The sequence below is a fragment of the Myotis yumanensis genome, unplaced genomic scaffold, assembly GCF_028538775.1.
Source record: "Myotis yumanensis isolate MYYU_CA2020_CCGP unplaced genomic scaffold, mMyoYum1.0.hap1 SCAF_7, whole genome shotgun sequence".
Lineage (NCBI taxonomy): Eukaryota > Metazoa > Chordata > Mammalia > Chiroptera > Vespertilionidae > Myotis > Myotis yumanensis.
Genome location: NW_027223758.1, coordinates 43,072,838 through 43,082,652, shown reverse-complemented (window position 1 = coordinate 43,082,652; position 9,815 = coordinate 43,072,838). Strand labels below are relative to the sequence as shown.

At 43.2% G+C, this 9,815-nt stretch overlaps 1 protein-coding gene across 1 annotated transcript; it reads right to left on the bottom strand.

The window, feature by feature from the left end:
• Positions 1-3,015: 3,015 nt before the first annotated feature.
• Positions 3,016-7,611, bottom strand: PMAIP1 (phorbol-12-myristate-13-acetate-induced protein 1). Its single transcript, XM_070421533.1, has 2 exons — positions 7,387-7,611; positions 3,016-5,049 (listed from the first exon to the last, which is right to left on the bottom strand). Exons 1-2 carry the CDS (start codon positions 7,442-7,444, stop codon positions 4,943-4,945), a joined length of 165 nt encoding a protein of 54 aa, XP_070277634.1. The 5' UTR covers positions 7,445-7,611; the 3' UTR covers positions 3,016-4,942.
• Positions 7,612-9,815: the final 2,204 nt, after the last annotated feature.

The window sequence follows — 9,815 nt, the reverse complement described above, 5'->3', positions numbered from 1 at the left end:
CTGCCTTCCTTCAAAGGGTTTCATTTTCATCTAATAATCTTAATTGGACAAGGCCTTCCCCTAGCTTTGCCAGGAAGCCAATATCTTGGAAGGGAAAAGTTAGCTGAATTTGCTGAGCATGACTAAGCACCAGAAACCGTGCACAGTCTCACCTCCTTTGAGAATGGTTTGAAATAAGTATAGACATCACTTTATAAGAAACTAGAGATCAAGTAATTCACCCGGAGTCCTCCAAGAGCAAGTGGAAAAGTGACGAGCTGATTTGAAAGTCAAAAGCCAATGACAACTGTGGGGAAAGGAACTTTGCAGTTTTGAGAAAAGTTGTGAAAGTGGAAATAGACAAATCTCATAAGCTCCACCAGAGATCACAGTGAGGCAGTAGAACAAAAAGAAGAGAAGCCTTTTACTAAAACACAGAAAATATTGACCACATTCGACTTTCAACCCAAACCCAAGCCCAGGCTCCATGCCCTGTGCAGTTTCAAATTACGAGAGGGTGGTCTGACACCCAGACTTACTAAATAAAGGAATCCTAAATCTCTACTTGTAACTCTTGCCAATTCTCTCGTTTTTCTGGTGTTTTAAAAAGTTGCCACTTTGGAAGAAGACAGTAGGTGGTGTGTGACTGTTTCACTCTGAATTTGCTAAACTGATTTCTGAAAATCCATAAGTGAAAGCTAAATTAGTGCCTGGATTGTATTGGCAAAGTGTTTGTTCTTCAATTATGACATGAAGACACTCAAGTGATTACACAATCGGGTGTGTTCTGTCAGGTGACCCAGTTCTATTTTCAGCTACATATATAGAAGCAGCAGCCCTGAGAGAGTGGCCTGGCAGAAGGGAAGCCAGTGTGCATGTACAATTCTCATTTCTAAGAAAACACGTGACCACAAAGTTCCCACCCAATCTGCTCCAGGACTTAGAATCAATGTTTGGGAGAAGAATTTAGAAAATAGATGTTGGGGGGTGGGGGAGCTTTTTACATGCACTCCCCTTTTTTTTTATTTTTTGCAAACACTCCAGTTCTCTCCTATGCTGTCTAAAATGAAGTCAGGAGCAGGACTAGTGGGACTGGGGTGTGGTGGGGGGGACCTTCTTCACACCCCTTTGACATCCCACTTTCTCTTGCAAACAAGTAACCTTGTCTGGTCATCCTGACTTCAGAGGAATAACTGGCTCAGACAGGCTACCTTGTTCAGGGTCACTCAGCTCATAAGTGATGTTGCCTTGAAAGTCTGAAGTGGGTGCTGTGTGTACCTCATCCCTCCCAGTCAACACTCACTGTTCAGAGTGTCAATTATCTTCCTAGTGGGTCATTCCCTCTGACAAAGGTTTGAGGAGTTTGACAGTTTATGCTGTTGGGGAGCGAGAGGGGCAGAATTATTGCAAGACATTAAAAAACCCAAGTCACTGTAAGGTGTGTTTAGACCAAAGAACTTATTCGTTCATAGACATATAGGTGGATAGATAGATAGATAGGAGATAACTTTTTTCAAATATAGTGACTATTGGGATTTTCTTTAAGTATAAATGCAGGTCAAAGTATTTTTTAATTCCTAAACTTTTTGTCAGTCATCGGATGCAATTACAGTTATGTGGATATCTTAGAAATTATTTGACATTAAAATAAAGTTATCACCCTAACCGGTTTGCCTCAGTGGATAGAGCTTCGGCCCTTCGGACTGCAGGGTCCTGGGTTCGATTCCTGTCAAAGGCACATGCCTGAGTTTCAGGCTCAATCTCCAGTAGGGGGCGTGCAGGAGGCAGCCAATCAATGATTCTCTCATCATTGATGTTTCTATCTCTCCCTCTCCTTTCCTCTCTGAAATCAATTTAAAAAAATATTTAAAAAGAAAAAGACTCACACTATCTTATTTTTTAAAAAATACAGTTATCAAATCATTAGTTCTCATACCTAAAGCCTATGAATTACATCTAAGCCTTGCTGTGTTACTCCTTACAACAATAACAAAGGTCCTTTTAGCAAATTAGTACCAACGGTTCCAGGGACAGGAGTTCCTCTTCCCCTGACTTTCAAAATCAAATGCAGATTGACCCCACCTTTTAGGAGGCCAATCTCCTCCGCTCCTGCATTACAAAGTCCTTCCTCTGGGGGAGCCGGTGGTTTGTGTCGCCTTCTCCGCAGCCCTTCATCCCATTCTCTAGCTGCCCCCTCGCCTTGTCACTTTCCCCCTGCAGCTGGTTCTCTCCCTCCCTCCGCATCTAAGGGAGACAGTTTGCTTTCCTTGATTTCAGCAGACTTTTGAGGGCGGGAGTGGGGGCAGGGAGAAGATGTGGCTCCTAGATCAAAGCTACAAACTGGGGATATCCTTTCAATTCTCCACTCAGTTACACCTACTTCTGCACATGACTGGCTTCTAATGAAGCAATACTTAACTGCTGGGGGCAGGGACTGAAAGATTGGATGTCACTTAAAAGTAAACCATACAGAAGTTCCTCTTACCTGGCAGGCTCACCATACTTCTGAATAAATCCTGAATTTCTGTAGGTAGGCTACTATATGGGCATTAATGTCAGGCACTCCAGACCTGGCATTAATTTCCTATTTTTCACTATTTTCTATCCCAATTAAAGTGTAAGTGTCTGGAGAGCAAAAATCATGCCATGTGCCCCTATCTTCTCTATTCCTATCACAGAATTGGACCCAAGGGGATGGTTCCATCAGAAGGTGCCTGCTGATGAAAATTTGTTAAAATACAGTCCAGCCAATGTGGCTCAGTGGTTGAGTGTCGACCTATGAACAAGTCACGGTTGGGGGAGGTCATGGTCAGGCAGACACATGCCCAGGTTGTGGGCTGGATCTCCAGTAGGGGGTATGCAGGATATCTTTCTCAGTGCTCATGTTTGTCTCTCTGCCTCTCCCTCCCTCTCTGAAATCAATAAAAATATATTTTTAAAAAAATAAAATTAGTTGAAATACAATATTTGGGCTATGCAATGAACACATAGCAGTTTACATGATAAAAAAAATAAACACAGAAAAGAATGATATTAATTTTTAATGGTTTACAGCTACAGTATCCACTTTTACTAGTATAGGTATATATACATGTATAAATATAGTTACAGACCATAAGTATCCATATGGCAAAATAGACCTGCTGCTAGGCAGATACACACGAAATATCTCTGCAACTAAATAAACAAACAGATGTAATACTGAAGAAAAGTAGATACTGAGGTATTTTTTTTTTAAATCAAAGTGACTATTGCCTATATACCAGCGATTTTCAACCAGTGTGCTGCAACAATTTTTAAAACATGCAATACCTGACTATTGAGTCAGGGGCACTGACCTCTTTTCCCTTAGATTGTCAAATAAAAAAATGACAACAGCCAATACAACAATACTTGTCAGATGTGAATGAATCAAAATTATACCTATTTTTTTTGTCAGATCAGCAAAATATATATTTTTTGGTGTGCCACAGAACTTTAGTAATTAGTTTATATGTGCAATGAGATGGAAAAGGTTGAAAATCGCTGGCCTATATTAAAACATTCTTACTGTACGAGTTCAAGTAGTTATCAAACCCTCGTAAAAAACAAACAAAAAAAACACAAACAATAAAACCCTTGTTTCATAACCTAAAACTGTAACTTCAACTAACACAAATTGTTAAACTAAACAAAAAATATTTTAATTATAAATAGGTAAAATAAATAATATTATTCTTGATGAAATTCAATCATGATGTTTTTATATATATTTGGAAATTGTTCATAGACTGGTCTTTTTTTAAAAAATGAAATGCATGAAAGCTTTCTCAGAATCTACATGTTACTTTAATGAAAATTAACTTTAAATATATATATATATATATATATATATATATATATTTCACCCAGAGTGAAAATCCCTTAAAATCCCATATTTATACATAGAATTTTCATTCTGAATGAGCAATCTATTCCTCTTTATAAAAAAGTATATCCCTTATACCTGAAACTAATACAAAATAATATTGAATGTAAACTGTTATTTAAAAATAACTTTAAAAGTATATCCTAATAATGAAAACATGTTTAACTTCTTGTAAAAATCACTTTTTATAGAATTCACAGTGATTAGTGTGGAAAAGGGCATTTTACAGATTTTAGAAATTTCTTTAGAAACATTCATTTTCTTATAAACAGTTACTTTAGAATATTTGTTTTACCAAGTTTTAATTCAGCAGTAAAAAGTAAAATTCACTTTTTTTTCTATTATCCCTGGTTATCCAAAATCCCTATGCTCTTCCATCTTTTAACATTCAACCTAGGAATTTTACTGGCACCAAATTTGATCAAATTTTTTCAAATTCCATACTGCCCAGTTAAGGCCCACAGGAACACATTTAATGAAAAGTCATCTGAACAGAAGTAATACATTTTAAGTAAAAAAAAATTTATCAAATTATTTTATATTTTGTAGTGACCTATGAAATCAACGTTCACTATAACATTCAGTGTTCTCAGAATGAAATATTTACTTTTAACAAGATAACATATATAAAACAAATATTATACATTGTTCTGGAATTGTCATCCCTAAGTAGAAATAAACACTGAACATATTCTGCTTTTGGCCCCTGCCAAAACATTCTAGTTATTTATCAACTCTTCTTACACTAGGCTGGGCATCAACCTTCAACAAAAATACTAGAAAAATTCTCTAAGCAGAAACAAAAGAAGTTTAATAATTCATCCCATATTTTCAAAGCTCTTCAATTCTTGCTTTAAAATAAACAAATGACTTCTGGGAAAACTCCAACAGAATTTCATTGTGATGTATTCCATCTTCATTTCCAAGCACATCTCAAAGCAAGTGAGAGCTTCTTCACATTCTTCTCCATTATAATGCAGTCTCTCGCCACTAATGGATGAAATATGGTAAATCCAGCTTTATAGGAGCCGCCTCATTAGAAGGCTTCTGAAGCAGTCAGGTTCCTGAGCCGAAGAGTTTGTACATCAGATTCAGAAGTTTCTGCAGGAAACTCAGCTTGTCTCCAATTCTCCTTAATTGAAGGGCACACTCAATTTCAGCCTCTGAAAAAGAATGCAGAACATCAAAATTAAATTGACAACATTCCCAACTACAACCAGCAAGAATGACAAGTTGAGTAGGTTTCCCGTGAAACATTCCTCTTACTGTTAGTTTTCTGTACGTGAGATGGAACACATACACAGACACACAACATGTACAAACACACTGTGACTCAAACAAGAAAAAAAAAGAAAAGAAAAAAGAAAAGTTGAACGAAGACATTTACTTTGAAATCTTCTTTTAAAGTATCCTGGATGAGGCAACTATTATCTTATTAGCAAATACAAACATTTAATATGTCAGACACCACAGTGAGATGCTGCCGGCCTCAGATGATGTCATTGCTTTTTCTCTCACTTAAGGTTGGTGGGAGGAATGGAAGTCAGATTTTAAACTCTTCTTTTGTTTTCAAGTAGGACGTATATTTTGTGGCAATAATTCATAGCTAAGATTATGCCCTCATTAATAGGCAAATCTAAAATGTATTCTTTTCTTCATTTAAAAAACTTTGACATTTTCTCATAGAAGATTCATACACTTGTTTTCCAAAAGTAAGTCCACATTCTCTAAAATGATTTAGAAGTTTAAATGTTAACTCTAAGCCAAATTCTTCCAACAAACCCAACCTCTACCCATCCATTGCCTTTAGGGAGATGAGTGAAGTGGAATATAAGTAATTCACATGTTTACTACTTTTCAGAATAGAGATGCTATAATTAACTGAATATTAATTTAAGAAACATAATATTTATCATATAATTTCCAAATAAATTTTAAGTGAAATTGACATCAAATCTATATTGACCATAATTTCAATTTTCTTGTAAAGTCAGAGCAATTCAGGGTCATTTGTCTACTTTAAGATCATGATTATGAATACTAAAAACCATGACTACAAATTACAATCTGGTTTACTTGGTAAGTAGACCCTGCAAAGACCCTAGTTAGTTAGGCTCAAAAGAAATAAAAACTTCGTCTCTGTTGTAGTTACACATCTATAAAGCTATTAATTTTAAAAATTGTAATCATGGAGGTTAACCAAACTTATTGTAGTAATTATTTCACAACATATACATGTACCAAACCACTGTGTGGTACAACTAAAATACAATGTTATATGTCACATGTCTGGATTATTTTTTAAAGTATTACTATCTAAACAAGTTTCCGTGGGACCTTTCTCCAGCCCCTTGTTGTGGGGAACTAAGTTGGATGGGTGAAGGTTATGCACTAGATCCCTCCCTCGCCGCCGTCTCCCTGGTCCTGAGTAAAACCCCTGAAGCACTTAAAGGAGGCGCCTTTTCAAAGCTCGGTCAAAACTACTGGACATCACAAAAGGCAGAAAGATTTTTCCTTCCCAAGCAAGAGCCAGGGAGAGCAGCCTGGCGCCAACCTAGCCATGGCTACATCGCCGATACACCACTTCCTCTGCATGCCGGCGCATGGGCTCCATAAAATGAAAGTATGTTGAAAACTGGGGGATGGGGGGCTATTACCTGCTGATGTAATAGCAGTATGACCCACCCGGATTTTATGGCTCAAAGCCTTGCTGCCTTCCTTGATACTGCCCCTTAGCCTCGTTTGATAAGATTTATAAGGGGGTGGGGGGTGGATCTGAAAAGTTATTTGATGGGCAATTTCGGGAGAAGAGCGAGGAATGGATGGATTGGGGACCAACTTCGGTTCTCCTACCCGCTTCCCGCAACTAATTGGGATTGTTAAAATGTTATACAATGAAACTCTCGACAAAGAAGCAAGAATTTCTGGGCTCCTGAACGCAGTGGTCCCTGCGAAACTTCCACGACCCTCCGTGAGTCCTTTGAGGAAGAGCTGTGATCGGATCAGCATGATCTCTGCTTTTGTTTGCGTGGCGGGTGGCGAGTGTGATAACGCCTAGCGCGGGGCCCTCCAAGGTCCAGGACCCCGGAGAAAGAGGCCCGTCTTAGGAGTCGCTGGGAGGCCAGGTAGTGCCAAGGGCGTCCCCCGTCCCCACCTGCCGTGACAATGACTTTCTCCTGGTGGCTGGCACCCGCATCTGCACTTTCCTTCCCCGAGGCCGGGGCAGGGCAAGTGCGGATGCAAGGCGGGCGAAGAGGATTTCTGCATCCGCTGAAATACCGCTGCCTCCCGATCCCAAACCTGGGTCCCTCGCCGTCTCCACGATCCTGGATAAAACGCCGAAGGACTTCCACGAGGCGCCCCGAAAGCTCGTGCAAGGGCGCAGACCAGACCAGGCCCCGAGGCCCGAGTAGACGGGCTAACCCGGTCCCGATAGAGACCTCGACCCCCGTCCCGGCCCCCTCGCCCCGGCCAGGATCTCCGCCCCATCTGGTCCCTACCTGCCGGGGCCCGCGTCGGGCTAGGCTGCGCGTTCTTACGCGCCTTCTTCCCAGGCATCTCCGCAGGCAGCCGGCGATAACTCCGCGGCCAACCCCGGGGGACCCAGTCCCCGAACCTGGAGTCTACGGGAGGCGAGCAGCGCGCGAGGCAGGCGGGCCGGACCGGGCAGAGGAGACCGGATCAGGCCGGAGACCCGACTAGGAGCGCGCCCGAGAACCTCTGAGGTCCGGGAAAGGCCGGGGCCCGCGCTTTCGTCTTATGGGTACTTCCCAGTGACGTAGGGAAACCAGACGCCGGGCCCGCCCCCTCCCCGCCCCTCTCCCCGCCCCGCCGGCCGCCCTTCGGCCCGGGCCCAGGAGGAACACCGCTCCACCTGGCGCGATCTGCCCGGACACGTTTCCCACCCGCGCGGCCCCGACCCGCGAGACCCCGAAATTACTCCCTGAACAAACGGGGCTGGGGGCGCCGGGCTCGGACCGAGGCTGTGCGGGCCCCCAGAGTTGAGGCAGCTGCAGGAGCCGCCGGGTCCCGGAGTCGGGCGAGGAGGAAGGTTTTCCCGCCGGGAAAGTCGAGGGTGGGGAGGCCGGGAACTCCGTCCTTATCATAAATGCGCAATCAGAGACTTCTGTACACAGCCCCGCCAGAGCTGGCGAAGGAAAGTTGTCACACTTAGAGAGTGTGGGGAGTTTCAGGGACGTGGCACGAAGAGAGCTTTGATAGCTGGAGGGATGTGGCCAGAGGCCAGGCTGCTCAAGAAAGATTGAAACTGTTGGGAAGTTCGCTACAAATTGAAACCCTGGAGCCAACACCGCTTTGATTTGGAAGGGGTGTGGGGGGTGGGGGGCGGTTGTTGTTGTTGTTTGGGTGGGAGAAGGAGGGGATTCGTTCTCCGCCCCGTTGTCAGGACTGTAATTTAAAAAGCTGAGCATATTCCCTCTGGATGGGTCACAATTGCTCGTTCTGGATGCTTAGTAACATTAAAAAATAATAATAATCCCATCATATAGAAAACATCCAAATGCTGTTGCGCAGGGAAACGTGAGGAATCTGGGAATATGAAGTTATTTGCATGAGGTTTGGCTGGCCCTGGAATAATTAATTTCATTATTATAAAGAGAAGGCGTCACTCGGTCTGCTTACCCTGAGAGCCGCTTAGGGCCAAGGGTTTAGGCGGGCGTTTTCTCCTGTCCCGCAGTCAGCCCTGCAGCTGCGGTGCTTAGCCAGCGTGACCACTTCACAGGCGCGGCACCGAGGTTAATCGAGACGAGGTTCACGGGGCGGAATGCAGCGCGGGGTCTGAGCGCGGCGGGGCCCGTGGGCCCTTGCCCACTGCAGGCTTCCCGGGAATCAGTTTCTCAGGAAGTGCGTTCTCATATTGTCCGCGCTATTGAACGCACAAGTTGCAAATTGGCTGCTTAGAGCTGCGTGGCTTCCTAGAAGTATTAGGTTTGGTTCCCGAGATTGGTCTGCAAAAATGTCTTTTGAACATTTGAATTGGGTTGCCAACGTTTCAGATTGAGACATTGTAGTGAAGGCTGGGGTTTCTGGCGTCCTGTGGAAAATCCGAAGTTCTCACAACCCGGGATCCGTTTCCCAAAGGTGCAGAGCAGACGAGGAGCGGCGGCCGCCTCTTCCCGAGGGAGACCTGGGGCGGGAGCTCCCCTCCGCCACACTCCCTGCTGTTTGTTTTCTCATTTACTTTATCTGGCCCCAGTAGGCAGCAGGGTTGTTTATTTACCTCAAGTCATTCAATCAACACAAATCTGCAAGTATTTATGTTGCCTTGGTTCTGCAGAGGTGTAGACCACGCTGTCAGCATGGGACAGAACTACTCTTAAGTTTAAATAACTTAGTTTTGCGTGTGGTAAGAGAATTCGGGGAGTTTTCAGCACGCGATGTAGGAAGCAGGGTGGAGGGGCTGCCTCCAAGCCTCTGACCTGGAACCAGGTATCCCACCACTGGGGCTCCCCTTGGAAAGGCTCCTTTGCACTAACTTAATACTCAAGGCACACCATTAACTTCCTGCTTGGATAAATTAGTCAACTTCTGATCAAATCGCGCACGCTGAAAGGCAAGGAATACATTCAACTGCAACAACAAAAACAAATGATGTCCTGTTTATGTACAAAGGGTGTGTCAATCCTGTCCTCCACTATTATCATGATAAAAGGCTGTTGGTCACGTGACCCATACAAACCTCAGGCAACATTGTGCCTTTTAGAGAATTGCAAATTCAACTTGTTGGAGAGAAAAAAAGAGGAGCAAGTGGGGGGTGGGCTTCAGAGATCGGTCAGAATCAGCTGTTTATGGGGGACTTTTTATGGTGTTGGATTTGAGACAGTTTGCAAACTCTTTCAGATCTCACATTCTACTAAGGAAATTCGAAGCTGAGTGTGAAGGGCTTTCTTAACTGTCTACTTTTCTGGAA

Excerpts from the sequence above, each read along its gene's own strand:
- PMAIP1 (XM_070421533.1), bottom strand. The coding sequence starts at position 7,444 with ATGCCTGGGAAGAAGGCGCGTAAGAACGCGCAGCCTAGCCCGACGCGG. Across the intron at positions 5,050-7,386 it reads CCCGACGCGGGCCCCGGCAG|AGGCTGAAATTGAGTGTGCC; the intron begins GTAGGGACCAGA and ends ATTCTTTTTCAG.